Below are 14,431 nucleotides of genomic sequence, written 5' to 3'. Positions count from 1 at the left end.
ATGAACCTGTTCCACCCGAAAGCATTCCACTGGACCAAGGCAGTAGCAATAAAACAACATTTCCAACAGGGCACATTAATGCGAGTTATCGAACTCCTGAGGAAATTGAAACAAGCATGACAGAAAGCAATCCAACAGGCAAAGGAGGGAGCGATCAATCAAAACATCAACCAGGGACCAATCCTGCTACTTATCAACATTCCAGTACAACCCCTCCACCAGGTGATCGGAAAGAAGAAACTACAGGCAATCAACTATCGGTATCATACAGTCATTGTTGGTTTGTTTGCAAGATATGTGTGCAAGTTTTCTTCGGCATATCCATATTAGTGGTAAACTTTGTCATGTTTTTGTCACTTTGAGCATTTAATCACCATGGTAAAGGCAAGTAAGCTGTAGACCAGGGGTTCCCTAACTGGGGTGCATAAACCTCCAGGGGTTGCGTGAGTTCATCCCAACGGGTTCGTGAGACGCTTCTGAAAGTCAAAACTAGAGTACTTTCTGTTGAACAAAAATCTGATATATCATTTAATTTAGTAAATGTACAAAAGTTGGTCGTCATAAAAACAAAGCTGCGGGCACGCCATTTGGGTGGCCCTCTCCAAGACAGCTTCGAAGATCAAAAGCCTTGTGAAGAAAAAAGATCGTCTCATCGTGTGTGATGGGTGATCGATGCATGATACAATTCGGGATCTGATCTTGAAATTTCCCCAAAAATATTTGTTCATCTCTTGTTTTTTTTTCCCCATTACAATACACTATGAACTTGATATTTAACGAAGCACTGTTATGCGTATTATAGATTTATAATGACTCAGATCGTGAGGGAGGGAGGGGGGGGGGGGATAAAGTTAGGAATACCTTGCTGTGTAGACAATATGTTTTAAAATAAACATTTATTGATAACATTTATTTAAACATTTATTTTATCATGTAATTAAAAATGAAAGTGCCAACAATGTAGCTTTTTGATGTACTGTGTATTTGAACAAAGAAGTAACACCGCACAATGAATCAAGTAGAATATTTGACCAAGACCTAATATATGTAATACACATTTAAATTATATATAGGTAACACTTCATATGTTTATCGGATAGAAAATTAATGAAACATGTTAGAAAATGAGTAATGATTACTTCAGCAGGAAGATTTTCATTAAGAACAACCTTGTTTACTTCACCGCCGTTCAACGTAGATTATGCAAATTACTTTATAGTCTACTTGCTATATTTGGGTCACATTCTTGGAGATTAATCAAAACGTACATTGAGATGTAAAAAGGTATCTCATTTATGATTTTCCAGCAATACTATAATCTTTCTATTTTATAGAACATGAAATATTGTTTGCTTTCCTTCAAAATATTCCTTTGTAAATATCATGAAATATTTGTTTATACAATATATTGCTACATTAGTCTACTGAAGAGAAATATCACATGGAATGCAGAATGACCAAACTGAAAGCTGCCAAATCAAAGAAGACTTGGTGAACTGTTGTTGTCTCTGCCAACTCATGTGTCAATATCTCATTACGTCTGTCTCACCGTAAAAAAACTTATGTCCAATACCCCCCCCCCCCCCAAATCCTTCACCCTCCATTTTCTTCTGGTAGAGAGCCGATGATTCCACTTAGTATGTACTGATCTACAATATGTAAATGCACTCAGTTCCAAGAAATGTCAGTTTTAAGTGGTAATCTACAAAGAAATTACCAGCGCACCCCTGATATCATTTCTCCGAATAAGAAAAAATAGATGATAACACCCATGTACATACCTAAGACTATCAGATTTTCCCAAAAAAAACACCTTGACATCATTGTTTGCTCTGATCACATGGCTCCAAAATCTACTCTATCTATAATATTAAAGACGATCTTATTAGGGATTACTACCCTTTTATCTTCGAAACCAACTGAAATAAAACCCTAAACCAGGCAATTTTGATCTGTAGAATGCAAACAGGGAGGGGGGCATCACTCTTGGGAACATAACTCCTCTCATGGAGAAACCTTAGATTACATTGACAGGTACACCTATTAAATTACCAAAAAAATGTGTTCAAACCTGCCACAAACACTCCTCCTTTAAGATTCATGAACCTAATAAAAAACCAAATAAATTATTAATCTTATCAAGCAATATAACGCTCAGCATATTTCATATGCGTACTCATGACTCACATACTGAAACAAACATCAATAAGACTAAAAATGAAATTAATAAGCTTATCACCGCTGATAGGAATAAATAAATCAGAAATCAATGTAACCATATCACCGATGAGGAACACCAGGACCTTCTGAAATAAAATCAAGAGAATCATTAATCCTAATGCTAACCCAAACTTAGGGAATCAAAACAAAATCGGCAAGATCCATATTAATATTAAAGACCAAAATTAAACTTCTAAAAATCCATTCAATTATACATTCAAACCTCACGAGCCCATTTACTTTGACGATAAGTTTAAACATGAGATCGATCGCAGTATCATCATCTCAAACCGCAAATTCATCCCAAATCCTTCTGATAATCTCAGCTTTGACTGCCCCTAAATAGCCCCATAACCCTACAGGACTGGAAAACTGCCCTTAGAAAAATACTTCCTCTTCTTGATGTGACAGGATCCCCTATATGTTGCTCAAAACTATTCCAAAGAGTAAAACATATCCATAAAGCCATTATCTACTTAGAGAATTGGTGCAACAGGTGGCGACAACAACGCAGCTGATTGCTGGCAATTTTTAATTCACAGTCGCTCGCTCGCTTTAAAATCCGCAAACTCTACCAAACTATTTACTTTTCTAAAATATACTGTAATTGGCATAGCATACTCTAAAATAAATACTTAACTAAAATCCTCTATATTAAAAACCTCCTTCTAAGCTATACTATTACCAACTTTCACTACTGTCCTAACAAACCTCAGTTCTCCTCATTTACTTCTTAGAAGGCACTCTCGCTAGCAGCTAGCCCCACCACACCCTTCCCAATCTAGTCTGTTCTTTTTTCATTTAGTGGTATGGCTGTTAAAATCAAGTTTAAGTAAACATTCAAGCAACTCAACAGGAACTCCCATCTTGAATATCTGTTTCCACCACCAAATAAAAACATTCTTTTAAATTTATAGCAGATTGTTTCCCCTCTGACTATCGGCCGTATGGAAAGCCATTTTAACATTTAATCGGGAATTTTAGATATCTGAAATTGTTTCTTATTTCAGATATCTGAAATTGAATTCGAGATATCTTAAATAGATTTCGAGATATCTGAAATTCTAATTCAGATATCTGAAATTGAATTCGAGATATCTGAAATTGAAATCGAGATATCTAAAATAGATTTCGAGATATCTGAAATTCTAATTCAGATATCTGAAATTCAATTTGAGATATCTGAAATTGAATTCGAGATATCCGAAATTGAATTCGAGATATCTGAAATTCTATTTCAGATATCTTAAATTGAATTCGAGATATCTGAAATTGAATTCGAGATATCTGAAATTGAATTCAAGATATCTGCAATTCTAATTCGAGATATCTGAAATTGAATTCGAGATATCTGCAATTGAATTCGAGATATCTGAAATGCATATGCATAAATTTCCGATTAAATGTTAAAATGGCACGTATGGAAAGCCATTTTAACATTTAATCGGGAAATTTCAGATATCTGTAATTGAATTCGAGATATCTGAAATTGAATTCGAGATATCTAAAATTCTATTTCAGATATCTGAAATTGAATTCGAGATATCTGAAATTGAATTCGAGATATCTGAAAATGAATTCGAGATATCTGAAATTTTATTTCAGATATCTGAAATTGAATTCGAGATATCTGAAATTGAATTCGAGATATCTGAAATTGAATTCGAGATATCCAAAATTCTATTTCAGATATCTGAAATTGAATTCGAGATATCCGAAATTGAATTCGAGATATCTCGAGTTCAATTTCAGATATCTGAAATTCCCTGGTATTTCGAGATATCTGAAATTGATTTTAAGATATCTGCAATTATTTGTAGATATCTTAAATAAATTGGAGATATCTGTAATTTAATTTGAGATATCTGAAATTATTTCGAGATATCTGAAATTCCTTATTAAATGTTAAAACGGCTTTCCATACGGCCGGAATGATCCCATCGCGGGATCGGACAGGATATAAATATTTCTGCACGAAAATGTCTCTCCTCCCATTAAGTTTCGATTTGAAGTTATAGGTTCGTGACTATACAGCACAGCTCAGTTGCTGTTTGATAACGCGTTATTAGTTTGTCCAGTGAATCATGATTGGTCACACGTGCTGTAAGGTTAATCGGACGTCATGTGAAAGGAAAACAAAGAGCCTTCAGGTCTAACAACGTAAAGTCTGAAACAGAAACCATGGGAAATAGTGTTGAAAGTCCGTATTAAGAGCAGACCGTCGGTGCTAGTAGTGATCGCTAAGACAATCCTCCACAAAAGCACCCCGCACTCATGTAGCAAAATGTCCGTGTTATGTGTAATTGTATTAAATTATATACATGGCAGATTTACTTTCTACAAAAGTATGTGTAGTGTAAGATTAGTTTGGTTGAAACCACGTTTGCCCTATATAGGTAAAGTCTAGTAAGGAAGTAACAGAAATAACAGGAGATCAATCGATCCAGGTAGATGCTAAAAATATTGGTCTTATGACTATTGTTATACCTTCACTCCGTGGAGACATTTTACAGCCACCAAAACAGAAGAGGTTTCTTAACCATTGGAAATTCATTCATTTATTCAATATTTCACAAGTTTCTTACCTGAAAACCCATTGTAACGCCAACCATCTCTTTGATCGCAGGAGCCTTCTACGATTGATTTGAAGTTGTTTAAGGAACTAATAAAGTTAGAACGAAATAAATGATTGGGGATATTTCTGACTTGTTAATTATGTGTACACTGTCAGATTCCAATTCACCAGTGTGCACTCTTTAAAATGGTAGAACGTGTACCATACGCTCTCATTGACAGTTATAAAAAAGCTACAATACGTATTCCACCGGATGAGTCACTGTGGCTCAGTGGTACGGACTTAGACATGTCAAATGAATGTCCGATTTCGATTCCTGCCTTCGTCTGATGAGTCCGTGAGGTACGAAACCGGTCATCAAATTGAAGTTTTCTGGTGTGTTTATCTTACTTAATTTATTTAACGTATGTTATTTCCAAACAAAGTGAGAAAGTACTCATAGTTGACAAAGAATGAATACCGATTATTTTAAAATATGTATTGAATTGTATCGGTCCCCCTGGAACCTTCTTCAGTAATGAGGCTTTAGTTCAAACGAAAAGTACAAACAGTGTAATGAACAAAGACGTTTATGGAGTGACAATAATACAGAATATCTGAGAGCAACAAGCATTAAAGAGGTAAGCAATACAATAAACTATGGTGAGTCTTCGTGCGCAGAGAAAGATGGATGGGCTTTTATGCTCTTCATTTATTTTAGTTATTTATTCGGAATGATATTGACTGAGAGAGGAATAGTTATAAAAAGTAAAAGAAAAAGGGTGTTATCGCCCCTACCACCATCCCTGCATCTCGATAATGGTTGAAGGTGGAGGGGCGATCTACCTTGCGTGCTGTTGGACTTTTGGTTTTCGAAAATGGATATTCTGTTGTTGTTAAATTTCGTCAAATGTCGAGCTTAAGAATAAAAACGTATACCTAAGAAGGAATGCTTTTGTATTTATATTATGATAACAAATGATGTAATCGGAAGCCAATAATTTGTGATAGAGAAAAACATTTCACTTGAGATTTACTCCTTAATAAATGGAGCATCCCTTGTTTAAAATCCTTCGTGCCTTGAAAGAATCAATACTGAAATCCTAGGGTAAGACTATTGTTCGCCAGATCTGTAAAGAATCTCGCATTATCTGATCACTTAGAACGAATTTAAAGGAGACGCATTGCTTTCTGCTTTCATTGCAACGAGTAATTTTTTTATCCCATCTATCCAAGATTAATTTAAATTGGATGATGTTTCAGTGTTTTCCGTTAGCTCATAGGGTTGAGCAGAAGACTAAGAAACGGGTGGTGGTGGGGGGGGGGGGCTCCCCTCCATATATGATTTATGAAAGAACGTGAAACAATTTAATGTTTTTTATTATATTTTTGTAACTTTTTTTTGTTATTTTTCTTCAGAAACTGAAACTAGAAATGGCAGTTTTGTTGCAAAATTTAGAACAATAGCAAGGTACTAAACAATGTCGTTATGTCGAAAAATTTGAAAATACTGGAATTTCGTCAGGGCGTTTGGTGGTACCCCGGCCCCTCCCCCCCCCCCCCGATGAAACCCTCTCCTGCCGCCTGTGAAGCCAAGGTTCCATCTTGGGCTGCTTTTCTTGCAAAGTACTCCATATCAAGCTTTCCTTGGGAAGAAAACACAAATGAAATGCTGCAATTTGCATATTAATTCGTTTTGGGATATCATCTTCTATGTGTAACTCATGGACACAACCAATCCCCTTCCTGGGATATTTCCGCGTACCCCGATTGCGATAGAATTGGCCCCTGTGCTCAATAACCCTTTAGAACAGTGTACCTCCCTCACCCCCGCACCCTCCTCACCCACCGTCTTCAACAATCCCGTACTATTGGAGCATTATGTGCATGACAACGTTAATCATGTCGACTGAACCTAACGTTGTTAAAGATGCTGCGATTTATACCGTATTAATTTGTTTGCCACAAAAGTACAAAGTGGAGGGAAGTCTTCCATAAAGCTTAAAAGCTTAACAATGTGGAAGACTCCCTGAAGAAAGAAAAGAAAAGAAAAGAAAAAACAATATATATATATATATATATATATATATATATATATATATATATATATATATATATATATATATATATATATATATATATATATATATATATATATATATATATATATATATATATATATATATATATATATATAAATATATATATATATATATATATATATGTGTGTGTGTGTGTGTGTAAGAATACATACATAGATATAAGTACAAATTAAATGTTCAATATATATATATATAGTAATTACATACAGGTATAATTTAGTTTTAGTCAGTAACTAGCTATTATTTCCTTACAAAACCACTTCTTAAAGGATGTGACTGACTTTTTACTCTTTAAATCGTTCATTAGAAGATTCCATGTTTTTGTTGCACGCTTTTGTACGCGTAAAGTTCCAATGGTGGTATTGTAGAGATTATAGTGGGCATGATTAGCATGCCTAGTGTTATGATTATGTACATCTCTGTTACTGGTTAAAAAATTGTCAAAGGCAGCTGGTAGTAATCCATTCCAGGTCTTGTAGGCAAATAATGCAAGCTTAACTTTAATGAGTAAGTTGAGTTTCTTAAATAGGGGACTGGTGTGCTCACGTGGGGCTGAGTGTGTTATGTGGCGAATGGCTGCCTTTTGGAGTATTATAAGATTGTTAAGGTTGGTGTTGTATGTGCCAGACCAAATAATGGAACAATAAGTGAGATGCGGGACAACCAGGGTCTGGTATAGTGTTCTGAGTATATTTTCCGATAGATAATATTTCAACTTAGCTAATATGCCAACATTCCGTGCAATTATACTGCAAATAGTTGAAATATGGTTGCGCCAGCTAAGTTTACAATCAATATTTACACCTAAAAACTTAGTAGTATAAACTTGCTTAATTATTTTCCCATCCATACATATATCTTTATTCCAAATAAGTGTATTACGAGTATTAAAGACAATGTAATTACTTTTTTGTACATTTAGTGATAATTTGTTTGCTGAAAACCAATTACAGAATTTATTTAATTCATTTGACACGTTGGAAGATAATGTGATTATGTCGTCGCTCTCGAAGAAAATACTGGTGTCATCAGCAAAGAGAATGATTTTGGCTAGTTTGGAGACATGACAAATATCGTTAATATATAGAATAAATAACAAAGGACCTAAGACTGAACCCTGTGGAACGCCGCAACGAATTTTAGCAATATCGGATCTAGAGTTTTTATACAAGGTATACTGATATCTGTTCGAAATATAGCTTTCAAGCCAGTTGAGAGTAGTTCCTCTAATGCCGTATGAAAATAATTTATTGATAAGGATGGTATGATCGATCGTGTCAAACGCCTTCGAAAGGTCAAGGAATACACCAATGCAATTTTTGCCATTATTAAGACTAGTATGTAAACTGTTAAGTGCATCTGCCAAAGCCAGTTCAGTAGAATGTTCGGGTCGAAAGCCGTACTGTTCTTTACAGAGAATATTATATTGGTTAAGAAAATTAAATATGCGATTGAACATAAGTCGTTCTATGATTTTAGAAAAACAGGAAAGCAATGAAATCGGTCGATAATTCTCATATACATTTAAATCTCCCTTTTTATAGATTGGTATAACCTTTGCCGTTTTAAGTTTATCTGGGAATACGCCAGTGTTAAATGATAAATTACATATATGGGTCAAAGGCTTAGCAATAAAAGGAATAACATTTTTTATAATACCAGGTTTGAAATCATCATGTCCTGCTGCTTTATTGGGTTTCAAGTTGAAAGTTGCAATTTTAATTAGTTCTTCTTCAGTGACTGGGAATGTGAATATTGAATGACTATTGTTATCATAGATGGTTTTATGTGATTTACTTTTGTTATTTATTTTACTAGCAAGCGATGGTCCAAGATTTACATAGAAATTGTTGAAGTTATTCGCAATGATATTTTCATCACTGGTTTCTTGGTCACCATCTTTGAAAACAGCAGGATATGATGATTCTTTACGGTTATTGTGCAACATTTCATTAATAGTACGCCATGTATGGTTTGTGTTATTTCTGCTCTCATTAAATTTATTGTCAAAATAGAGCTTTTTCGAAAGTCTGATTACTTGATTAAGCTTATTACGATACGTTGTATACATAGACTTGTACATAACTGTAGGAGACTTTAACTGACGTCTGTAAAGTTTGTGCTTCCTTTTAATGGAAGTCAAAATACCATTCGTAATCCATGGGTGTTTCTTTCTACGACGCTGTTTATGATTGATTTGGCGAATAGGAAAACAATTATTATAAGTTGAACTGAGATAATTAAAAAAGCAGAATTGACATCATTTTCGTTTAAAACATTATCCCATTACGTGTCCCATATTTCAGAAGTAAACCGCTTTATGTTGTTAGTATTGTAATTACGTATATATATGGTGTTGTTAGATCTGATTTTCTTCCCTACCACTTTTAGAAATATCGGAAAATGGTAACTCATATCAGTGATGAGAACCCCTGAAGTAATCGTAGAGTCATCATTTGCAATGATGTTATCTATCAGGCTTGTAGTAATGCTACTAATACGAGTTGGGACAGTTATTGTAGGGATGAATCCGTTCGAATAGAGAATATTTAAAAACGTAGTTGATTTGATTGCATTCGTTAAATCAATATTATAATCTCCCATTATGTAGGTTTTACAGTTTTTATTCGAAATGATATTGAAAATATTTTCCAGATTAGCATTAAACTCATCTAAAGAACCATTAGGTGGTCTGTAGACTATGCCGATAAGAAATTTATCTTTTGAATTTATGTTAGTAGCCTCTATAAAGAGAGATTCTATAGACTTATTAAAATTGATAGGTCGGGTCTACAAATAAAGCTTATATCTTTATGTACAAATAGACAGACTCCACCGCTCCGTTTATTGTTACGATGTTTTTCAACAAGTTTGTAATTATCCAATTTTATGAGGGGAGAAAAATTATCATTGAACCAGCTTTCTGTGAATCCAATTACCGTAAAGTCATTATTTAATACTGAAATGAAAGTGTTGATATCGTCAAACTTATTGTTTAGGCTACGACTGTTGTGGTGGTACAGTGATATACCGTAATGAGGGGGCAGATCGTTATAAGAGTCTATGTTATGGTACTTACACGAGACATTATTTTCCCTGAGGCCGTTAATATCGTGGAGTATAGGTGACGCCATTAGTGATAACATTAAAATTGGTAAGTAAGAGAATATAAATCTTATTTTGGTTCTGTTCGTTCCCTTTCCCTTGTGTGATATCGCCTGGTGGTTGTGACGTTGGGCCTGGGGATGTTCTTCCTCTGTTGCTGGTTTGTGCTATTCTTTTTTACGACTATCCAGTCTGCTCCGTCATTCGATGATAGGGTTCGCTTTATCTTTGCGCCGACTTGTTGATTTAATTCGCTCTCCGTTATCGGCTGAACTTTAGTCAGGTTAGAAGACTGCCGACTTCTCTCTTTCAGGTCACTAATACATTCCTCATCTTTATCTTTTGTTAATACCCCAGTATTCGCAGGTCTCGATTCACTTTCCTGTGCTTCATAAGTCGTTGGTTTCTCTGTGTCCTCATAAGTCGTTGGCTTGTCAATTGGGTTCTCGATTTCTGTGTCCTCATCCATTGTTTCCGTGTCGTCCTTTTCATCGCAATGGTAACTCGCGTGGCCCAGCTTGTTGCATTTGTAACAGAGGATTTCAGGGCAGCGGTTCCTTGAATGCCCTTGTTGACCGCACTCTCTACACGTGTATTGTGGGCACTCTCGCATTATGTGATCATCTGATAAGCAGAGATTACACATCCGTGATTGTCCATTGTGCTTTAATCTTAAGTGAGTTCCCTCTATAGTGATTGCGTACGGTAGAGACTTTACACTGTTTGGTATTTCGAGTCTAACGTATCTGATACCATTTTCTATGTTGGGGTAGACTTCGTAATATTTACGTACCCATGGGGATCTTAGTCTACATCCGTATTCTTCCAGTTTTCCGGAGATTTCATCATCGGTAATGTACATTGGGACTCCAAAAACACTTACGGTTATTATGGTCTTGGTCACTCCCATGATGTCACATACCTCATTCCCTATTTTTAATCCAGTTTCTTGAATAAGGTCTGCATCTTCTTTGTTTTTTACCGTTAAGATCCACTGTCCTTGAGTCTTGACACACCCGAGAATATTTTTCTTTCCAATGTCGTTGGCCAAAGACTTCAAAATGTCCGTAGATTTAAAATTGGCATCAACAAGCTTCACACTGTTGGTTTTCAACACGAAACTATTTGGCGGCATTTTCGCGGATCCGGTACTCATTTTCTGAGATAAAGCCTGGCGCCAAGTGGCGCCTTGGCACTTGTATCGTTTGAAAAAAAAACTTGTACAAATTATATCAATGTTATGCCAAATTCGTAATAAAATCCTCCTGTTTCACAGGATAATGTTAAATGCCTCAGAATGAGGCCAGAAATATGCACGGAAGACAGAAAATAAGTAAATAATCGAGAGCTGTTGAAGAGATGTTTCCGCTCTGATGCCAATGCAATCATGCTAGATTGCAATCATGCTAGATTGCAATCATGCTAGATTGCAATCATGCTAGATTGCAATCATGCTAGATTGCAATCATGCTAGATTGCAATCAATCAATGCAATCATGCTGATTTATCATGCTAGATGGTATTTTTGGCTTCGGAAGCTGCTCATATGCTCTCAAGAACTTCATTTGATATTAATAACTCTCCAATATTGTTTCTACAATATTGTTTAATAATAAAAGAATAGACATCCAAGTATTGCCTGGACATAACAAACAAACTACTTTAACTGATCCACTCTCATCTCCAAATCTCCTTACCGCAAGACTACTATAGCCATATGATCAAGAAGATGATACATCAATTGTGTATCAGGCGTTCCTTGGAAAGAACACATACTACACAATATCTTAGACAGAAAGGCCGAGAAATGATCTCTACTTCAGCAGGGTATTATACTTTACAGCGAAATTCTCTTGACTATTCCAACGACTGTATATCTGGCTTCTGATAACACGATATGCTGTCACCGACTTCTGGTTGCTCATTCTATGAGTTCAATGCAAGTCAATGGGCTTAAATTCCGATGAACGAAGAACAGCTTCTTCTTTCTCAGAAATGCCTATATTATATAGCACCCGTTAGAGCCAACACGTAAAGTAATGCCCTTTTACGCTCTTTGACGAAGCAAGTTATTTATTCGGAATGGTGTTATATATTCATTACCGTACCACCTTTACTGAAACTTATTCTTATAACAGTTTGCCTTAACTGTGAGGGTATACCTCGACGAAAACAATCTTCATGAACAAAAGAAGGCATGTTCCTGCGCACATATCCTTGATTAAAGCAAGAACATTTCTTATGGATATTTGGTAGCAGGGTGATGTCGATAATTGACTGCAAACCCGAGAATCAACACAACTTGGCCGTTTGACAATGATCATGTGTATCTGTTCTTTTCAGAAACACAGTCCAGTGTGGGTTATTGTTCCTCGACATTTGAGCAGGATTATATGAAATATCTCTTCCCTGTCGAAGGGACTCATGATACGTCTATTGACGTAACACCGTAATGATAAAATGGTTACAGTACTAGTCTTGATGTGGACCGGGGTCAATGTGGATCAAGGTGTTTAGTTTTCATGTTTTCATGCTGCCTTTTCTTAAAGAGCATCAAAACAATTTAGTCGGAGGCTAAAATGGGTAAAGTGAGGACGGTGACTGGGGTCAAATCACAGACGGCTCTATTTAATAACATTTTTTTTTAAATTCCTCAGATAAGGAGTAGTTTAATTACACTGAAAAAATAAACTAGTCAATATTGCCACGGACTAACGTTAAATTAGTTTGTAACGTTAGTCAATGCACACGAACTAGCAAAAATCTTCGTTTCATCGCTGCGGCTTAGTCAGTTTACACTGACTAAGGAAAATATAATCGCAGCTTAGTCCGTGGCGACGGACTAAGGTATTTTAACCCATGGACTAAGAACGATACGGACACCCGATTTACGCCATAATCGTAGCTTAGTCGGTGTCGACGGACTAATGTATTTTAACCCAATTCGATTCACTTCAATTTGGAAACCGAGAGGCAACGGCAACTTGCTGGACTTGGCATAGTTTCATACGATCACTCTAAGCAACTTTCAACCGTAAATCACCCAAGAAGGTCTTTAGAAGAATGGAGGTATTAACTGCCATCATCGGCCTACCTGTTATTCCTTTAACTTGAAGGTAAAATTAAAGTTAATTGTTAGGCCACTGGCACTAGTACTCATGTATTATGGTTAGTGTAACGCTACCGTTGTCACGCTGGCGTTTCGCAATACACAAGTGCAATGACAGTGAGTAGCCTATAGGCTTCTACTGGGTACTGCAGTGCATTCTCAACACTAAAGTGTGCATTCTAAACACCAATTAAAAATGTATTATGTGTGTATTGGGCTAGACTGAACAGTGGCACATAATCTTCTAATTTATTCCCAAACAAATGCTGGAACTATAAGTCTCAATAGTTTATTTGAAGTCTACACTCATTTGGTAAAGATTTCCTGTAATATCCCATGTGAATCTAAATGGGTAGGCTTTGTGATATTGAATAAGCAAGGCTAGACCTTCAAACGTACAGTCACAGTAGGCTGAACAAATTATGTTGGCTAGTCAACGGTATTATATGTTGCGAGCAGTCAGGATGCACGCTTCAGTTCTATTTAACCTTTTCATTTATCATTTTTTAGTATTTAATTTCCGGTCACGCTCAGGAAACAATTGCGACATTACTTCACGGTCGACTTGTTTACTGTAAGAAGTATTAACCGTCTTTTCTCAGGAAAGCTTGATAGTCTGAAGTTATTATAACATGTGCTTTTAGTATACTGCCAAAAGAGTAAGTTGTTGTATTTGTATTGATATTTTATGTAGAAGTAACGGAAAATTTAGTATGTTTAGTTTGGTCTATAATTGCACGTTTTTTTTCTGTCCAATGTAGTGCAGGGTTCACTTGCGCGAATTCAAATTATTCTGTTTATGTATATATGTATATGCATCGATTCGTAGATTATGATGTTTTTTGACATTTATTTGTAATTCAAGCATATCTGTTTAGTAGCAAAGTTTAAAGGTTAAGATTAATTAGTTTTCTCTTTTTGATCCTAGATTGAATGAAACTCATTGACGTAAATAATAGATCAGATGATACAGTTTAACGCAGTTGCTAAAACTCTGGGTATGCTCTAGTCTTCGCCGGTCCATTATATACTTTAGTACTACTAGTAAGACTAAATCAAAACGACCGAAAGACAAACTTAGTGTAACAAAGTATTGATTCTCCTCTAGCCTAGGTCTAAACAGGCTTGTTATGTGAGCAAGCAAAATAACAACAAAAAACGATTAGGCCTATAAATAAGTTGGCTCAGTGCATTTCTGTTTCTAAAATTTTATATTTTTAAAGATCATAAAAACAAACAAAGATTTAGCCCATGTTTTATTATCTCTGTATTCTGGGCATTTGATTCTGGTTGCAATGGTGATTACACTCTCGTTCAAATTTTCAGCTTTATACAGTCTGC

The 14,431-nt window shown here is 35.6% G+C and overlaps 1 protein-coding gene across 6 annotated transcripts in view; it reads left to right on the top strand.

Annotated features, from left to right (window-relative positions):
- LOC139982981 (neuronal acetylcholine receptor subunit alpha-9-II-like) overlaps positions 1–786 on the top strand; it is a 209,595-nt gene extending 208,809 nt beyond the window's left edge. For all 6 annotated transcript variants that reach the window (XM_071996281.1, XM_071996288.1, XM_071996287.1 and 3 more), the window contains one exon: positions 1–786. This exon is cut by the window's left edge and continues 120 nt beyond it. In XM_071996281.1, coding sequence (XP_071852382.1) covers positions 1–362 — 362 coding nt within the window. In that variant the 3' untranslated portion in view covers positions 363–786.
- The last annotated feature ends 13,645 nt before the right edge of the window (positions 787–14,431 follow it).

This window comes from Apostichopus japonicus, chromosome 16, assembly GCF_037975245.1.
Source record: "Apostichopus japonicus isolate 1M-3 chromosome 16, ASM3797524v1, whole genome shotgun sequence".
Lineage (NCBI taxonomy): Eukaryota > Metazoa > Echinodermata > Holothuroidea > Aspidochirotida > Stichopodidae > Apostichopus > Apostichopus japonicus.
Note: the sequence above shows the minus strand (reverse complement) of the source record. Positions and strands in the feature narration are given on the sequence as shown.